This window comes from Lichenostomus cassidix, unplaced genomic scaffold (genome assembly GCF_008360975.1).
Source record: "Lichenostomus cassidix isolate B80296 unplaced genomic scaffold, HeHo_3.0 HiC_scaffold_34, whole genome shotgun sequence".
Classification (NCBI taxonomy): Eukaryota; Metazoa; Chordata; class Aves; order Passeriformes; family Meliphagidae; genus Lichenostomus; species Lichenostomus cassidix.
The window spans coordinates 2,351,868-2,371,204 of NW_028147431.1; the positions used below are offsets into that span (position 1 = coordinate 2,351,868).

The window sequence follows — 19,337 nt, forward strand, 5'->3', positions numbered from 1 at the left end:
TCCCTGATGACGTCATCACCCAAAAATCAAACTTCTCAAACCCCAGACTTGCCAAAATTCTGATCCCCGATGACGTCATCACCCCGACTTAACCTCCCCGATGACGTCATCGCTCCAAATTCTGATTTCCCAATGACGTCATCGCCTGGAATTCTCCTCCCCGATGACGTCATCAACCCAAATCCCGTCCCCTGATGACGTCACAGCCCCAACCCCCCCAAATTTGGGCTCCCCGATGACGTCATCACCCCAAATCCTGTTTCCCGATGACGTCACAACTCCAAATTCCGTTCCCTGATGACGTCATCACCCAAAAATCAAACTCCTCAAACCCCAGACTTCCCAAAATTCTCCTCCCCGATGACGTCATCGCCCAAATTTCCATTTCCCGATGATGTCACAACCATGAACTTCCCCCTCCCCGATGACGTCATCGCCCATAATTCCATTTTCCCGATGACGTCACAACCCCAAATCCCGATCCCCGATGACGTCATCACCCGTAATTCCATCTCCCAATGACGTCACAACCTCCATTATCCACTTAACAATGACGTCATCCCCCCAAACCCCACCTCCCCATGACGTCACCGCCCTCCCCACCCCTCCCCCCCACGCCCCGCCCCCGCGATGACGTCACTGACTCTGCACGCAGGTGACGTGCTCCTCGCGCAGGGGGGGGCTGCTGCTGGGCGTGGCCCGGGCGGGGGGCGTGGCCTGCAGGCTGGGTGGGCGTGGCCCCGCCTCCGCCCCTCCCCCCGCCTGGCTGAGGAGGAGCTCGGCGGGGGGGGGAGGGGCGGCGCAGGGGGCGGGGCCAAAGCCAGGCTCCGCCCCCCCGGTGTCCGAGCCGCTGCTGATTGGCCCTGCGGGGGGAAAGGGGCGTGGTCAGGGCAGGAGCTGAAATTTGGGGTTTTGAAACAGAAAATTTGGGGTTTTGAACCCGAAATGGGGAGTTCCGCCCCTCCCCCACCCCTGGGCTCCCAAAATTCACTGAGATTTGGGGAGTTTTGGGGATTTTTTGGGGAATTTTTGGGATTTTTTGGGGATTTTTTGGATTTTTGGGAATTTTTTGGGGATTTTTTTGAGATTTTTTGGGGATTTTTTTGGGATTTTTTTGGGGATTTTTCGGATTTTTGGGAATTTTTTTGGGATTTTTTTGGAGGTTTTTTTTTTATTCTTTCGAGATTTTTTGGGGAATTTTTTAGGGTTTTTTAAAAATTTTTAGGGATGTTTTTGGATCTTTTGGGGATTTTTTGGGATTTTTTAGAAATTTTTTGGGTTTTTTTGGATTTTTTGGGCTTTTTTGGGGGATTTTTTGGGATTTTTTTGGGATTTTTTCCAGATTTTTGGGTTTTTTTTTTAGATTTTGGGGAATTTTTAAATTATTTTGTTGGGGATTTTTTTGGATTTTTTTGGAATTTTTGGTATTTTTTGGAGACTTTTTGGGATTTTTTGGGATTTTTTCCAGATTTTTGGGGGGTTTTTTTAGATTTTGGGGAATTTTTTTATTATTTTTTGGGGATTTTTTTGGGATTTTTGGGGATTTTTTGGGTTTTTTTTGGGGGATTTATGGAGATTTTTTGGGGATTTTTTTGGGATGTTTTTGGGATTTTTTAAGGGGAGATTTTTCAAATTTTTGGGATTTTTTGGGGGGGATTTTTGGGGGGATTTTTGGGATTTTTTTGAGGATTTTTGGGGATTTTTTGGGATTTTTTGGGATTTTTTTGAGATGTTTGGGGATTTCCAACCCGAAATTTGGAATTTTTAACTGAAATTTGTGATTTTTTTAAACGGTAATTTGGGATTTTTCCCCCCCAAAATCTTGCGAATTTTCCTGCCAAATTTTCCCCAAAAAACTTCTGGAAATTCCCCCAAAAAATATAACAAATTTCCCGCAAAATTTCACAAAAATTCTCCAAAAATTCCTCAAATTTTTCCCAATTTTTCCCCAAATTTTTCCCGAATTTCTCCCAATTTTTCCCAAACTTTTTTCACAAATTTCCCAATTTTTTTTCCACATTTTACCCTAAATTTTCCTCAATTTTTCCCAAACTTTTCCCAAATTTTTTGCAAATTTCCCCAAATTTTTCCTGAATTTTTTCCGAATTTTCCCCAAATTTTCCCCAAAATTTTTACAATTTTTTCCCAAATTTTTCCCAACAATTCGTCAAATTTTCCCCAATTTTTTCCCAAATTTCCCCAAATTTTTTCCCAAATTCTTTCCAAATTTTTCCCAAAATTTTCCCAAATTTTCCACAAAATTTCCCAAATTTTTCCCAATTTTTCAGCAAATTTTTCCCAAAGTTTCCCCAATTTTCCCCAAAAGTTTCCCAAATATTTCCCAATTTTTTTCCAAATTTTACCCAAAATTTTCATAAAATTTTTCCCAAATTTTCCCAAATTTTTCCCCATATTTTTCCCAATTTTTTCCAAATTTCACCCAAAATTTTTACAATTTTTTCCCAAATTTTTCCCAACAATTCGTCAAATTTTCCCCAATTTTTCCCAAATTCTCCCAATTTTTCCCAAATTTTCCCCAATTTTCCCCAAAATTTTCCCAAATTTTCCCCAAACCCCCAAATTTCCCACAATCCCTCTCACCTTCCTCCCCGCCCAGCCCCTCCCCCAGCCCGGTGGGCGTGGCCGAGCTGGGCGCCGCCCCTCCCCCTCGCTGCTGCGTCACTTCCTGCCCCGCCGGAAGTCCCTTCTGCCGGCCGATGACGACTTCCTGCCCCGCCGGAAGTGACCTCGTCCTCGCGCCGGAAGTGGGCGTGGCCTGTCGGCGGAAGCTCCGCCCACCCCGCCGGATGCGCCACAGCGCCCCCCGCTGGAGGAGGAGCCGCAGGAGGCGCAGCGCCCTCAGCCGCCGCCGGGGGGCGCCCTTCCGCCGGGGGGCGGGGCTAAAGCGCTGGCCACGCCCACTTCCGGCCGGCGGGGTGGGGGAGGGGCGGAGGGGGAAGGGCCAGAAGGGGGAGGGGGAGGGGCTGGCGCTGGCCACGCCCCCCGGAAGTGGGCGGAGCGGCGGCGCCTCCTTCATGGCGGCCTGGGGGGGGAAAAATCCAAAATTTGGGTTAATTGAGATGAAATTCGATTTATTTACACCAAAATTATCGTTATTTACCCCAAAATTTCCAGTTCTTTACCCCAAAATTTCCACCCGAAATTCCCTTTATTTACCCCAAAAATTCTCATTATTTACCCCGAAAATTCCAAATTTTAACCCCAAAAATTCCATCCAAAATTTCCCTTCTTTACCCCAAAACTTGTCATCATTTCCACCAAAATTACCCCAAAAATTCCCATTATTTCAACCAAAATTCCCATTATTTACCCCAAAAATTCTCGTTATTTACACCAAAAATTGTCGAAATTTGACCCCAAAAATTCTCCCTGAAATTCCCATTATTTATCCTAAAAATTCCAAATATTTAACCCCAAAATTCCATCCAAAATTCCCATTATTTGCCCCAAAAATTTCCATTATTTAACCCCAAAATTCCCTTTATTTACTCCAAAAATTCCAAATATTTAACCCCAAAATTGTCAATATTTGACCCCAAAATTCCATCCAAAATTCCCATTATTTAGCCACAAAATTCCCATTAGTTACCTCAAAAATTCTCCTTATTTACCCCAAAATTCCATCCAAAATTCCCTTTATTTAGCCCAGAATTTCTCAACATTTAACCCCAAAATTCCCGTTATTTCCCCCAAAATTTCTCCCCAAAAATTCCCATTATTTACCCTAAAATTCTCCTCATTTCCCCCAAATTTCCACCCAAAATTCCCATTATTTACCCCAAAAATTCCAAATATTTAACCCCAAAATTTCTCAATACTTAACCCCAAAATTCCCATAATTTACCCCAAAAATTCTCCTTATTTCGACCAAAGTTACCCCAAAACTTCCCATTATTTGTCCCAAAATTCCCATTATTTACCCCAAAATTCCTCCATATTTATCCCCAAAATTTCCTTTATTTACCCCAAAAATTCTCATTTTTTCCATTATTTACCCCAAAATTTCTCCCCAAAAATTCCCATTATTTCAACCAAAATTCCCATTATTTACCCCAAAATTTCCAAATATTTAACCCCAAAAATTCCATCCAAAATTCCCATTATTTACCCCAAATTTCCCCCAAAATTCCCATTATTTACCCCAAAAATTTCCCCCCAAATTCCCATTATTTCAACCAAAAATTCCCGATATTTAACCCCAAAATTCCCATTATTTCCCTCAAAATTTCTCCCCGAAATTCCCTTTATTTCCCCCAAAATTCCCATTATTTACACCAAAATTGCCCCAAAAATTCCCATCATTTACCCCAAAATTTCCACCCAAAATTCCCTTTATTTACCCCAAAAATTCCCAAAAAATTCACATTATTTATCCCAAAAATTCCCTTTATTTACCCCAAAATTCCCACCCAAAATTCCCATTATTTACCCTAAAATTTACGTCAAAATTCCCATTATTTCAACCAAAGTTACCCCAAAAATTCCCATTATTTGCCCCAAAATTCCCGTTATTTACCCCAAAAATTCTCCACATTTAACCCCAAAATTCCCATTATTTACCCCAAAATTCAAACTATTTACCCCAAAAATTCTCCCCCGAAATTCCCATTATTTACCAAAAAAATTCCATTATTTACCCCAAAATTTCCATCCAAAATTCCCATTATTTACCCCAAAAACTCTCAATATTTAACCCAAAAATTCCCATCATTTCCCCCAAAATTCTCACCATTTAACCCCAAAATTCCCATTATTTCCCTCAAAATTTCTCCCCAAAATTCCCTTTATTTCCCCCAAAAGTTCTCATTATTTCAACCAAAACTCCCAATAATTACCCCAAAAATTCCAATTATTTATCCCAAAATTTCCCCCAAAAAATCCCATTATTTGTCCCAAAATTCCCATTATTTACCCCAAAAATTCTCCACATTTACCCCCAAAATTCCCATTATTTCCCTCAAAATTTCTCGTTACTTACCAAAAAAATTCCCATTATTTACCCCAAAATTTCTCCCCAAAAATTCCCATTATTTCACCCAAAATTTCTCATTATTTATCCCAAAATTTCCATCCAAAATTCCCATTATTTAACCCCAAAATTCCCATTATTTAGCCCAAAATTTCTCATTATTCACCAAAAAACTTCCTGTTATTTACCCCAAAAATTCCTGTTATTTATCCCAAAAATTCCCATTATTTCCACCAAAATTTTCCCCCAAAATTTCTCATTATTTACCCCAAAACTTCCATTATTTCCCCCAAAATTCCTATTATTTATCCAAAAAAATTCCCGTTAATTACCCCAAAAATTCCCATTATTTCCACCAAAATTTTCCCCAAAATTCCCACTATTTACCCCAAAAATTCACATTATTTCACCCAAAATTTCCCATTCTTTACCCCAAAAATTTCCCCCAAATTCTCCATTTTTACCTCACAATTTCCATCCAAAATTCCCATTATTTCCCCCAAAATTCTCAACATTTAACCCAAAAATTCCCATTATTTCCCTCAAAATTTTCCCCAAAATTCCCTTTATTTGTCCCAAAAATTCACATTATTTACCCCAAAATTTCCACCCAAAATTCTCCTTATTTACCCCAAAATTTCCCCAAAAATTCCCATTATTTACCCCAAAAATTCAAGTTATTTCCCCCAAAAATTCCCCCAAAAAATTCCCTTAATTTACCCCAAAAATTCCCATTATTTCCCTCAAAAATTTCCCCCAAAAATTCCCATTTTTTACCCCAAAAATTCTCATTTTTCACCCACAAAATTCCAATTATTTTAACCCCAAAATTCCCATTTTTTCCCCCAGAAATCTTCCCAGATTTCCCATTATTTCCCCAAAATTCCAAATTTTCTCCCCAAATTCCCCCAAATTCTCATCATTTCCCCAAAATAATTCCTTGTTTCTCCCAAAATTCACATTTTCACCCCAAAATTCTCATTATTTCCCAAAAATTCCTAATTTTTCTCACAAAAATTCCCATTTTTCCCCAAAATTCCCATTTTTTCCCCAAAAATTTCCCAAAATTTCCCAATTTTCCCCCAGAATTCCCAATTTTCCCCAAAAAAATCACATTTTTCCCCCAAATTTCCCATTATTTTAACCCCAAATTTCCCAAAAATTCCCCAAAATTCCCATTTTTCTCCCCAAAATTCCAAATTTTCCCCAAAATTCCCATTTTTTCCCATTTTCCAAAAAAATTCCCAATTTTTTCCCCCAAAATTCCCATTTTTTCCCCTAAAAAAATTCCCATTATTTCCCAAAAATCCCCATTTTTCTCCCTAAAATTCCCAAATTTTCCCCCAAACTTCCCATTATTCCCCAAAATTCCCATTTTTTCCCTCAAAACTCCAATTTCTCTCCCAAAATTCCCTTTTTTCCCCTAAAAATTCTCTTTTTTTTCTCCCAAATTTCCCATTTTTCCCCCAAAATTCCCCCAAATTTCCCAATTTCCCCCCACATTCCCCTCCCCCCTCTCCCTCCTCTCCCCCCCGAGAATTTTCGGCTCAATTTGGGGATTTTTTGGGTCAATTTTGGGTTTTTTTGGTTAATTTTTTATTAATTTTCAGGAATTTTCTCTCTCCGCTCACCTCGCTCTGCCTCCTCCCCGCCGGCGCCCAAAGATGACGTCACCAGCGCGCCGCGGGGGGCGTGGCTTGAATCCAACCAATCCCCGCTCTCCTCCCTCCACCCAAACCACGCCCCCTTTTACGCCATTCCCGCTTTACGGCGTCGCCATGGAAACGGCGATTCGCGGCGGGACGGATCCGGTTAAACCGCCGCGATTTTCATCGATTATCGCGACAGAAAGCGGCGGAAATCTCGCGATATATCGCGACACGGAGCGGAGAGAACCCCGCGATGGATCCGCGCGGAAATGGAGGGAAATTTGGGGATTTTTTCCCCTTTTTTTTTGAGGGGAAATTTCCCAGATTTGCCGCCATTTAACGCGCGGGGGATTGTGGGATATATTCACCCCTGAGGCGCAAAGGATTGTGGGATGTATTCACCCCTGTGGCGCAAAGGATTGTGGGATTTATCCCCCTTGAATGACGTCATTCTTTTGGGGTTTCGCAGTTTATTTCGATTTTTTTTTTTGGGAGCCAAAAAGGGTTTTTTGGGGAATTTTTTTGGGGGATTTTTGGGGATTTTTAAGGGGATTTTTTTGGATTTTTTGGGGGGATTTTTAGGAATTCTGGGGGGTTTTTGGGAATTTTTGGGATTTTTGGGAATTTTTGGGGATTTTTGGGAATTTTTTGTGGATTTTTTTGGGATTTTTGGGGATGTTTTGGGGATTTTTGGGGGATTTTGGGGGATTTTGGGGGATTTTTTTTTATTTCTGAGGGGATTTTGGGGGATTTTTGGGGGACTATTTGGGGATTTTTGGGATTTTTTTGGGATTTTTTGGGGATTTTTTTGGGACTTTTTGAGGGATTTTTTGGGATATTTTTGGGATTTTTTGGGGTTTTTTGGGAGGATTTTTTGGGGATTTTTTGGGATTTTTTAGGATTTTACGGGGATTTTTTGGGGATTTTTTTGGGGATTTTTGGGATTTTTCGGTATTTTATAGAAAAGGTGTGTCGGGCGGTCGGTGCAGAGCCGCGTCCAGCTCATGTTCTGAATTTGGGATTTTTTGGGGATTTTTTTTTGATTTTTTTTTTTTTTTTTTTTGGGGGGATTTTTGGGGATTTTTGGGGATTTTTGGGGATTTTGGGGGATTTTTGAGATTTTTCGGGGGTTTTTGGGGATTTTTTGAGGATTTTTGGGGGGGGGATTTTTTGGGGATTTTTTGGGATTTTTTTGGGATTTTTGGGGATCTAGGGAAAAGGTGTGTTCGGCGGCCGGTGCAGAGCCGCGTCCAGCCCAGTGCCGAATTTGGGATTTTTTGGGATATTTTGGGATTTTTTGAGGATTTTTTTTTTATTATATTTTGGGGATTTTTTGGGGGATTTTTAGAGGATTTTTTGGGGATTTTTTTTGGATTTTCTTTTTTTTTGGGGGGATTTTTTGGGATTTTTTTTTATTTTTTGGGGGATTTTTTGGGAATTTTTGGGGGATTTTTTGGGGAGTTTTTAGAGGATTCTTTTGGGATTTTTTGGGGATTTTTGGGGGATTTTTTTGGTATTTCACGGAAAAGGTGTGTCTGGCGGTCGGTGCAGAGCCGCGTCCAGCCCGGTGCCGAATTTGGGATTTTTTGGGGATTTTTTGTGGGATTTTTTTGGATTTTTTGGGGATTTTTTGGGGATTTTTTGGGGAGTTTTTAGAGGATTTTTTGAGGATTTTTGGGGATTTTTTTGGGGATTTTTTAGGATTTTATGGGGATTTTTTGGGAGGATTTTTTGGGATTTTTTGGGAGATTTTTGGGATTTATGGAAAAGGTGTGTCGGGCGGTCGGTGCAGAGCCGCGTCCAGCCCGGTGCCGAATTTGGGATTTTTTGGGATGTTTTTTTTATTTTTGGGGGGATTTTTTGGGGATTTTTTTGGGAGATTTTTTGGGGATTTTTTTGGGAGATTTTTTGGGGATTCTTTTGCGGATTTTTTGATGATTTTTTGGGGGATTTTTTTGGATTTTTTTTTTATTTTTTGGGGGATTTTCTGGGGAGTTTTTAGAGGATTTTAGGATTTTATGGGGTTTTGGGATTTTTAGGGATTTTGGGGATTTTTCGGGTTTTAAGGGTTTGGGGGGATTTTGAGATTTTTTGAGGGATTTTTGGGGGATTTTTGTGAGATTTTTTCGGGGATTTTTGGGGATTTTTTGAGGATTTTTTGGGGATTTTTTAGAGGATTTTTTTTGGATTTTTTTGGAGATTTTTGCGAGATTTTTTGGGGATTTTTGGGGATATTTCACGGAAAAGGTGTGTCCGGTGTCCGGTGCAGAGCCGCGTCCAGCCCGGTGCCGAATTTGGGATTTTTTGGGATATTTTGGGATTTTTTGAGGATTTTTTTTTTAATTATTTTTTTGGGATTTTTTGGGGATATTTTTTTTGATTTTTTTTTTTTATTTTTTTGGGATTTTTTGGATTTTTTTATTTTGGGGGATTTTGGGAATTTTGGGGGATTTTTGGGGAGTTTTTAGAGGATTTTTTTGAGGATTTTTTTGGGATTTTTTTTTTTAGGGGGGGAATTTTTTGGGATTTTTTGGGTTTTCAAGGGAACGGTGTGGCCGGCGGTCGGTGCAGAGCCGCGTCCAGCCCGGTGCCGAATTTGGGATTTTTTGGGGATTTTTGGGGATTTTTGGGGATATTTTATGGAAAAGGTGTGTCCGGCGGTCGGTGCAGAGCCGCGTCCAGCCCGGTGCCGAGCGCACAGCCGCCGGTCAGCAGCAGAACTGCCCACAGGCAAAGGCGATCCACCGTCATGGCCAGAGCGTGCCACTCGTCCTGAGCCTGGGAATTTGGGGGAAAAATGGGAAAATTGGGAAAAATGGAAAAAAACAAAAAAAAACCCCAAAAAACCTCAAAAAAAACCCAGAAAAAGGAAAAAAATTGGGTAAAAATGGGGAAAATTAGGTAAAATGGGATGGGAAGGTCATGGCCAGAGTGAGCCACTCGTCCTGCGCCTGGGAATTTGGGGGAAAAAACGGGAAAAATGGGAAAAAACAACAAAAAACCACAAAAAAACCACCCAAAAAACCTCAAAAAACCTCAAAATAACCCAAAAAAAGGGGGAAATTGTGTGAAATGAGGTGGGAAGGTCATGGCCAGAGCGTGCCACTCGTCCTGAGCCTGGGAATTTGGGGGAAAAAATGGGAAAAATGGGAAAAAAAAAAAAAAAAACCCCCAAAAACCCAAAAACCCCCCCAAAAAAACCCCAAAAATGGGGAAATTTGGGTAAAATGGGGTGGGAAGGTCATGGCCAGAGTGAGCCATTCGTCCTGCGCCTGGAAATTTGGGGAAATTTGGGGAAATTTGGGGAAATTTGGGTGCCTCAGGTGACCCAAATCCCCCCAGGTGTCCCCAGGTGTGTCTCACCTATGCCCAGGTGTGCCTCAGGTGTCCCTAGGTGTGCCTCAGGTGTCCCCAGCTGTCCCCAGGTGTGTCCCCAGTCCCTCCTCAGGTGTGTCCCCACCCGTTACCTGTTCCAGGTGTGTCCCCAGGTCTGTCCCAGGTGTGTCCCCAGGTGTGTCTCACCTGTTCCAGGTGTGTCCCCAGGTGTGTCCCAACTGTCCCCAGTCCCTCCCCAGCTGTCCCCAGGTGTCTCCAGGTGCATCTCAGGTGTGTCTCACCTGTCCCAGGTGTGTCCCCATGTCTCCCCAGGTGTGTCCCTCCCTGTCTCACCTGTCTCAGGTGTGTCCCAACTGTCCCCAGGTGTGTCTCACCTATCCACAGGTGTCCCCAGCTGTGTCCCCACCTGTCTCACCTGTCCCAGGTGTGTCCCCAGGTGTGTCCCCAACTGTCCCCAGGTGTCCCCCAGGTGTGTCTCACCTATCCCCAGGTGTCCCCAGGTGTGTCCCCACCTGTCTCACCTGTCCCAGGTGTGTCACCAGGTGTGTCCCCAGGTGTGTCCCCAACTGTCCCCAGGTGTGTCCCCAGGTGTGTCTCACCTATCCCCAGCTGTCCCCAGGTGTGTCCCAGGTGTGTCCCCAGTCCCTCCCCAGCTGTCCCCACCTGTCCCCAGGTGTGTCCCCACCCCTCACCTGTCCCAGATGTGTCCCAGCTGTGTCCCCAGGTGTGTCTCACCTATCCCCAGCTGTCCCCAGGTGTCCCCCAGGTGTGTCCCCACCCCTCACCTGTCCCAGGTGTGTCCCCACCTGTCCCCAGTCCCTCCCCACCTGTCCCAGGTGTGTCCCCAGGTGTGTCTCACCTATGCCCAGGTGTCCCCAGGTGTGTCCCCACCCCTCACCTGTCCCAGCTGTGTCCCCAGTCCCTCCCCACCTGTCCCAGGTGTGTCCCCAGGTGAGTCTCACCTGCCGTTTCCGGCTCTTCTCCCTCAACCTTCCCGCGATGGTCGCCGCGGCAGCCGCAGCCTGGCGCAGCTCCGGGGGGGCGTGGCCTCCCAGGAAGGGGGCGTGGCCTCCCGAAAACGGGGCGTGGCCTCCCGAAAACGGGGCGTGGCCTCCCGGAAAGGGGGCGTGGTCATCCGGAAAGGGGGCGTGGCCGCGGCGGGGGGAGGGGCGGCGCAGGAAGTACTCGTCGCTGGCGCGAGGAGGAGGGTGGGGAGGGGGCGGAGGGGGGCGGGGAGGGGGAGGGGCGAAGGCCGAGCAGGGGGAGGAGCTGGAGGAACACCTGGGGGGAGGGAGCGGGTGAGAAGTTAATTTAAAAAAAAAAAAATTAATTAATTCCTGAAATAAAATTAATTTCCCCCAAAAAAGTTAATTCCCCAAAAAATTAATTCCCAAAATATAATTAATTCCCCCCAAAAATTAATTCCGAAAATATCAATTAGAAAAAAAAATTAATTCCCAAAAAATTAATTCCCAAAAACATTAATTCCCCAAGAAAATTAATTCCATAAAAAATTAATTCCCAAAATAAAATTAATTCCCCCCAAAAAAATTAATTCCCCCAAAAAAGTTAATTCCCTAAAATAATTAATTAAAAAAATCCCCAAAAAATCCCCCAAAATACCCCAAAAATTCCCCCAAAAAAACCCATAAAATCCTCCCAAAACTCCCAAAAATACCCCAAATAATCCAAAAAAATCCCCAAAAATACCCCAAAAAATCCCAAAAAATAATAAAAAAAAATCCCCCATAAAATACCAAAAATCCCCAAAAAATTCCCCAAAATAATTCCCGAAAAAATTCCAACCCCGAAAACCCCAAAATTCCCAAGAAAATTCCATCTGGAAAACACCAAAATTCCTAGAAATTCCCCCAAAAAAAATTCCAGGTGGGAATCCCGAAATTCCGACCCGGAAATAGCTGAAAATTCACAAAACATTCCATCCAGAAACACCGAAATCCCAAAATTTAAAAAAAAAAAAAAAACAAACGCCCAGAAAACCCTGAAATTCCCAGAAATCCCAAAAAATTCCACCTGGAAATCCCAAAATCCGGAAAACACCAAAATTCCCGAAAAGTTCCTGCCAGGAAAACCCGAAATTCAAAGAAATCTCCCAGCTAAGAACCCAAAATATCCCAAAAATTTCACCTGAGAACCCAAAAATTCCACCTGGGAACCCAAAAAGTCCCAAAAATTGCACCTGGGATCCCTCTGGGGATTCATCCAGGTGTGCCCAGGTGAGTTTTGGGCTATTCTGGGTGGATTTTTTGGGGATTTTTGAGATTTTTTGGGATTTTTTGGGCTCCCCAGGTGTGCAGCTCACCTGTCGGGCCCAGGCAGGTATCTCAGGTGAGCTCAGGTGTGTTTTGGGCTATTTTGGGGCTCCCTGGCTGTATTTTTTTTGGGATTTTTCAGGTTTTTTTGGGGATTTTTGGGGATTTTTGGGCTCCCCAGGTGTGCAGCTCACCTGTCAGGCCCAGGCAGGTATCTCGTGGGTCCCAGGTGAGCGATGATGGAGGTTCAGGTGAGTTTGGGGCTATTTTGGGTGGATTTTTTCGGGGATTTTTGGGGTTTTTTTGGGGATTTTTTTGGATTTTCGGGTTTCCCAGGTGTGCCCCAGGTGTGCAGCTCACCTGTCGGGCCCAGGCAGGTATCTCGTGGGTCCCAGGTGAGTGATGGTGGAGGTTCAGGTGAGTTTTGGGCTATTTTGGGTGGATTTTTTTGGGGATTTTTGGGGTTTTTTTGGGGATTTTTCAGGATTTTTGGGTTCCCCAGGTGTGCCCCAGGTGTGCAGCTCACCTGTCGGGCCCAGGCAGGGATCTCAGGTGAGCGATGATGGAGGTTCAGGTGAGCTCAGGTGTGTTTTGGGCTATTTTGGGGCTCCCTGGCTGTATTTTTTTGGGGATTTTTCAGGTTTTTTGGGTATTTTTGGGTTGCCCAGGTGTGTCCAGGTGTGCAGCTCACCTGTCGGGCCCAGGCAGGGATCTCAGGTGAGCAATGATAGAGGTTCAGGTGAGCTCAGGTGTGTTTTGGGCTATTCTGGGTGGATTTTTTGGGGATTTTTGGGGTTTTTTGGGGATTTTTTGGGTATTTTTGGGTTCCCCAGGTGTGTCCAGGTGTGCAGCTCACCTGTCGGGCCCAGGCAGGGATCTCGTGGGTCCCAGGTGAGCGATGGTGGAGGTTCAGCACGCCGACGCTCAGAGCCACAACCAGAGCCAGCAGCACCAAGGTGCCAGTCAGGTATCGACCAATCAGAGGCACCTGGACAGGTGAGACAGGTGAGTGAGGGACAGGTGAGGGACAGACAGGTGAGTGATGGACAGGTGAGACAGGTGACATCACCAAGACAGAGGAGTGACAGGTGAGACAGGTGAGGTCACCTGAGCAGGTGAGACAGGTGACTGACAGATGATACTGACAGGTGTCACAGGTGCATCACAGGTGTATCACGGATGATTGACAGGTGTCACAGGTGTGATTGAGTGACAGGTATGACTGACAGGTTTGTCACAGGTGTGACTGACAGGTGTCACAGGTGATTGACAGGTGTCACAGGTATGTCACGGATGACTGACAGATATAACAGGTGTGACTGACAGATGTCCCAGACAGAGGACTGACAGGTGTCACAGGTGTGCCACAGGTGTGATTGACAGGTGTCACAGATAGATGACTGACAGGTGTCCCAGATGATTGACAGGTGTGACTGACAGGTGTCACAGGTGACTGACAGTTATCACAGGTGTGTCACAGGTGTCACAGGTGTCACAGGTGACAGACAGGTGTGACAGGTGTGACTCACCTCCAGGGAGGTTGACAGGTGACACAGGTGTGTCACAGGTGTGACAGACAGGTGTGACAGGTGTGACAGGTGACAGACAGGTGTCACAGGTGTGACTGACAGGTGTGACAGGTGACTGACAGGTGTCACAGGTGTGACAGGTGTGACAGGTGTGTCACAGGTGTGACAGGCGACAGACAGGTGTGTCACAGGTGACTCACCTCCAGGGAGGTTGACAGGTGTCACAGGTGTGACAGGTGACAGACAGGTGTGTCACAGGTGACACAGGTGTGACAGACAGGTGTGACAGGTGTGACTGACAGGTGTGACTCACCTCCAGGGAGGTTGATAGGTGTCACAGGTGTGTCACAGATTGACTGACAGGTGTATCACAGGTGTGACAGGTGACAGACAGGTGTGACAGGTGTGACTCACCTCCAGGGAGGTTGACAGGTGTGACAGGTGACACAGGTGTGACAGGTGTGACAGACAGGTGTGACCCACAGGTGTGACTCACCTCCAGGGAGGTTGACAGGTGTGTCACAGATTGACTGACAGGTGTGACAGGTGACAGACAGGTGTGACTGACAGGTGTGACAGGTGTGACTGACAGGTGTGACAGGTGTGACAGGTGTGACTCACCTCCAGGGAGGTTGACAGGTGACACAGGTGTGTCACAGGTGTGACAGACAGGTGTGACAGGTGTGACAGGTGACAGACAGGTGTGTCACAGGTGTCACAGGTGTGACAGACAGGTGACTGACAGGTATCACAGGTGTGACTCACCTCCAGGGAGGTTGACAGGTGACACAGATTGACTGACAGGTGTGACAGGTGACAGACAGGTGTCACAGGTGACTCACCTCCAGGGAGGTTGACAGGTGACACAGGTGTGTCACAGGTGTGACAGGTGACAGACAGGTGTGTCACAGGTGTGACAGACAGGTGACAGACAGGTGTGACAGGTGTGACAGGTGTGACTCACCTCCAGGGAGGTTGACAGGTGACAGAGGTGTGTCACAGGTGTGACAGGTGACTGACAGATGTCACAGGTGTGACAGGTGAATGACAGGTGTGACTCACCTCCAGGGAGGTTGACAGGTGACACAGGTGTGTCACAGGTGTGACAGGTGTGACTGACAGGTGTGACAGGTGACAGACAGGTGTGACAGGTGTGACTCACCTCCAGGGAGGTTGACAGGTGTGTCACAGATTGACTGACAGGTGTGACTGACAGGTGTGACAGGTGTGACTGACAGGTGTGACTCACCTCCAGGGAGGTTGACAGGTGTGACAGGTGTGTCACAGGTGTGACAGACAGGTGACAGACAGGTGTGACTCACCTCCAGGGAGGTTGACAGGTGTCACAGGTGTGACTGACAGGTGTGACTGACAGGTGTGACAGGTGTGACTCACCTCCAGGGAGGTTGACAGGTGACACAGGTGTGTCACAGGTATGTCACAGGTGTGTGACAGGTGTCACAGGTGTCACAGGTGTGACAGACAGGTATCACAGGTGTGACTCACCTCCAGGGAGGTTGACAGGTGACACAGGTGTGTCACAGGTATGTCACAGGTGTGTGACAGGTGTCACAGGTGTCACAGGTGTGACAGACAGGTATCACAGGTGTGACTCACCTCCAGGGAGGTCGCCGGCACTTTGTCAGCCAAGAGAAGCAAAAACACAGTGAGGGTGAGGAGAGCGAAGAGAGACAGAGACATCTTCTCACCTGGGGACAGGTAAGAGACAGGTGAGTGTGGGACAGGTGAGTCACCTGGACAGGTGAGGGACAGGTGAAGGACAGGTGGGACAGGTGAGGGACAGGTGAGGAGAGCAAAGAGAGACAGACATCTTCTCACCTGGGCAGGTAAAGGGGACAGGTGAGTGTGGGACAGGTGAGTCACCTGGGACAGGTGTGACACTGGTGAGGATTTTTGGGATTTTTGGGGGGATTTTTTTGGTTATTTTTTGATGATTTTTATTTGGATTTTTTGGTGATTTGTGTGATTTCTCCCCAGTTTTTGGGGATTTTTGGGGGGATTTTGGGGGATTTTTTTTTTAATTATTTCTTTCCCTATTTTTTGTGTGATTTCTCCCCGATTTTTGGGGTTCCACCTGCGGGTCTCACCTGTGTCAGATTTTTTGGGGGATTTTTGGGGGATTTTTTGGTGATTTTTAGGGGGATTTTTTTGGGGTTTTTTAGGGGATATTTTTGGGATTTATTTTGGATTTTTTGGGGATTTTTTTGGCATTTATTTTGGATTTTTGGTGTGATTTCTCCCCAATTTTGGGGGATTTTTTGGGGGATTTTTTTTTTATTTTTTAGGTTATTTTTGTGGGATTTTTTGTAGGATTTTTTTTAAAATTTATTTTAAATTTTTTCCCCATTTTTGGTGTGATTTCTCCCCAATTTTTGGGTGATTTTTTGGGGAATTTTTTTTTATTTTTTCAGGGATTTTTTGGGGTGTTTCTCCCCGATTTTTGGGGTCCCACCTGCGGGTCTCACCTGCGTCAGGCGGCAGGTGGAGTTTTTGTGATTTTAGTGGATTTTTGGGGGATTTTGGGGGATTTTTTGTGATTTTTTGGGGATTTTTTTGGGGTTTTTTTTTATTTTTTCAGGGATTTTTTGGGGTGTTTCTCCCCGATTTTTGGGGTCCCACCTGCGGGTCTCACCTGCGTCAGGCGGCAGGTGGAACACTCCGATGGCCAGCAGGGTGATTAACACACACGGAACCAGAACTGTGGCCAGGTAGAAAAGTGGCTTCCGGCGAAGCACCAGGTGGAAGGAAACACCTGAGGGGCCTTGGGGACCTCCGGAGCGATGGACCAGTGACCACTGACCGTTCTCTGGGGAGAAATACCCAAAAAAATTCAAAAAAACCCGAAAATAGGAGATCCTGAAAATATCCCCAAAAAATTAAAAAAAAAAGTGTTAAAAACACAAAAAATCCCATAAAAATCCCAAAAAAGTCACATGAAAATTGCACTGAAGACACACAAAACCCCATAAAAAATGCATTAAAAACCCACGAAATCCCATAAGAATCCCATAAGAATCCCATAAAAAATCCCATAAAATAACCCAAAAATAACCCAAAAATCCCATAGAATCCCCTAAAACCACCCAGGACTGTCCAGAGCGATGGACCAGTGACCACTGACCGTTCTCTGCCCAAAAAAATAAAAAAAAATCCCGAAATTAGGAAATCCCGAAAAAATCCCCAAAAAATCCCATAAAAATTGCACTAAAAACACACGAAATCCCATAAAAATCCAAAAAAAATCCTATAAAATCCCATAAAAATCCCATAAAACCACCCAGGACCAGTGACCACTGACCGTTCTCTGGGGAGAAATACCAAAAAAAATCCCGAAATTAGGAAATTGTGAAAAAATCCCAAAAAAAATCCCGAAAAAATTGCATTAAAAACACAAAATCCCATAAAAATCCCATAAAAATCCCATAAAACCACCCAGGACGAGTGACCACTGACCGTTCTCTGGCCAAAAAACCAAAAAAAACCCAAAAAAACCCGAAATTAGGTGATGCTGAAAAAATCCCAAAAAAATTCCATGAAAATTGCATTAAAAACACAAAAAATCCCATTAAAAATTGGGTTAAAAACACAGAAAATCCCATTAAAATCCCATAAAATAACCCAAAAATCCCATAAAAATCCCATTAAAATCACGTAAAATAACCAAAAAATCCCGAAAAAAAATCCCATAAAAATCCCACAAAATAACCCAAAAATCCCGAAAAAAATCCCATAAAAATCACATAAAATAACCCAAAAATCCCCTAAAACCACCCCGGACTGTCCAGAGCGATGGACCAGTGACCACTGACCGTTCTCTGGCCAAAAAAACAAAAAAAAATCCAAAAAATTAGGAAATTGTGAAAAAATCCCGAAAAAATCCCGTAAAAATTGAGTTAAAAACACAGAAAATTCCATTAAATAACCCAAAATCCTATAAAATCCCATAAAATAACCCAAAAATCCCATAAAACCACCCAGGACCCTCCAGAGCGATGGACGAGTGACCACTGACCGTTCTCTGGCCAAAAAAACAAAAAAAAATCCAAAAAATTAGGAAATTCTGAAAAAATCCAAAAAAAATCCCATAAAAATCCCGAAAAAATCCCATAAAAATTGCACTAAAAACACACAAAATCCTATAAAAAATGCTTTCAAAACACACAAAATCCCATAAAAATCCCATAAAAATCCCATAAAAATCCCCAAAATTTTGTTTTTAAAATCCAAAAAAAATCAGAAAAAAAAATCCGGAAAAAAGAAAAGAAAATCTGAAAAAATCTGAAAAAAATGCAGGAAAAAAAAAAAATCCGGAAAAATCCCAAATCACCCAGAATCCCAAAATCCCCTAATTTCGCCCCAAACCTCACCGTGGAAATCCAGGGGAAGGTGCACCTGAGGCCCCAAAAAATGGGAAAAATGCAAAAAAAATCAGAAAAAAATCAGAAAAAAATCCGAAAAAAATCCGGAAAAAATCCAAAACAATTCCAAAAAATCCCAAATCACCCAGAAACCCAAAATCCCCTAATTTCTCCCCAAACCTCACCCTGGAAGTCGGGGGGCAGGTGCACCTGAGGCCCCAAAAAATAGGAAAAATGCAAAAAAAATCAGAAAAAAATCAGAAAAAAATCCGAAAAAAATCCGGAAAAAATCCAAAACAATTCCAAAAAATCCCAAATCACCCAGAAACCCAAAATCCCCTAATTTCTCCCCAAACCTCACCCTGGAAGTCGGGGGGCAGGTGCACCTGAGGCCCCAAAAAATAGGAAAAATGCAAAAAAAATCAGAAAAAAATCAGAAAAAAATCCGAAAAAAATCCGGAAAAAATCCAAAACAATTCCAAAAAATCCCAAATCACCCAGAAACCCAAAATCCCCTAATTTCTCCCCAAACCTCACCCTGGAAGTCGGGGGGCAGGTGCACCTGAGGCCCCAAAAAATAGGAAAAATGCAAAAAAAATCTCAAAAAAATCAGAAAAAAATCCGAAAAAAATCCGGAAAAAATCCAAAACAATTCCAAAAAATCCCAAATCACCCAGAAACCCAAAATCCCCTAATTTCTCCCCAAACCTCACCCTGGAAGTAGGGGGAAGGTGCACCTGAGGCCCCAAAAAATAGGAAAAAATTCCAAAAAAATCCGAAAAAAATCCGAAAAAAATCCGAAAAAAATCAGAAAAAATGCAAAAAAAATCCAAAAAAATCCGGAAAAATCCCAAATCACCCCAAATCCCAAAATTCCCTAATTTCGCCCCAAACCTCACCCTGGAAGTCGGGGGCAGGTGCACCTGAGGCCCCAAAAAATCAGAAAAAAATTCGAAAAAATCCAAAAAAATTTTTAAAAAATTAGAAAAAAATCAGAAAAAAATCAGAAAAAATCCAGAAAAAATCCTAAATCGTCCCAAAACCCCAAAATTCCCCAATTTCGCCCCAAACCTCACCCTGGAAGTCGGGGGGCAGCTGCACCTGAGGCCCCAAAAAATAGGAAAAAATGCAAAAAAAATCAGAAAAAAATCAGAAAAAAATCGGAAAAAAATCCGAAAAAA

At 43.8% G+C, this 19,337-nt stretch overlaps 1 protein-coding gene and 1 long non-coding RNA gene across 3 annotated transcripts in view; one reads left to right on the forward strand and one right to left on the reverse strand.

Moving 5' to 3' along the window:
* Window positions 1-19,337, forward strand: part of LOC146423168 (uncharacterized) — a 59,231-nt gene that overhangs the window by 14,642 nt on the left and 25,252 nt on the right. The window lies entirely within an intron of this gene.
* Window positions 1-19,337, reverse strand: part of SENP3 (SUMO specific peptidase 3) — a 46,555-nt gene that overhangs the window by 13,990 nt on the left and 13,228 nt on the right. For both annotated transcript variants that reach the window (XM_085045148.1, XM_085045147.1), the window contains exons 7-12: window positions 16,431-16,604; window positions 15,395-15,486; window positions 13,105-13,236; window positions 11,202-11,256; window positions 2,602-2,958; window positions 645-863 (exon numbers count right to left, since the gene is read on the reverse strand). In XM_085045148.1, the coding sequence (XP_084901274.1) occupies window positions 645-863; window positions 2,602-2,958; window positions 11,202-11,256; window positions 13,105-13,236; window positions 15,395-15,486; window positions 16,431-16,604 (1,029 nt within the window). The remainder of the gene's footprint in view (window positions 1-644; window positions 864-2,601; window positions 2,959-11,201; window positions 11,257-13,104; window positions 13,237-15,394; window positions 15,487-16,430; window positions 16,605-19,337) is intronic.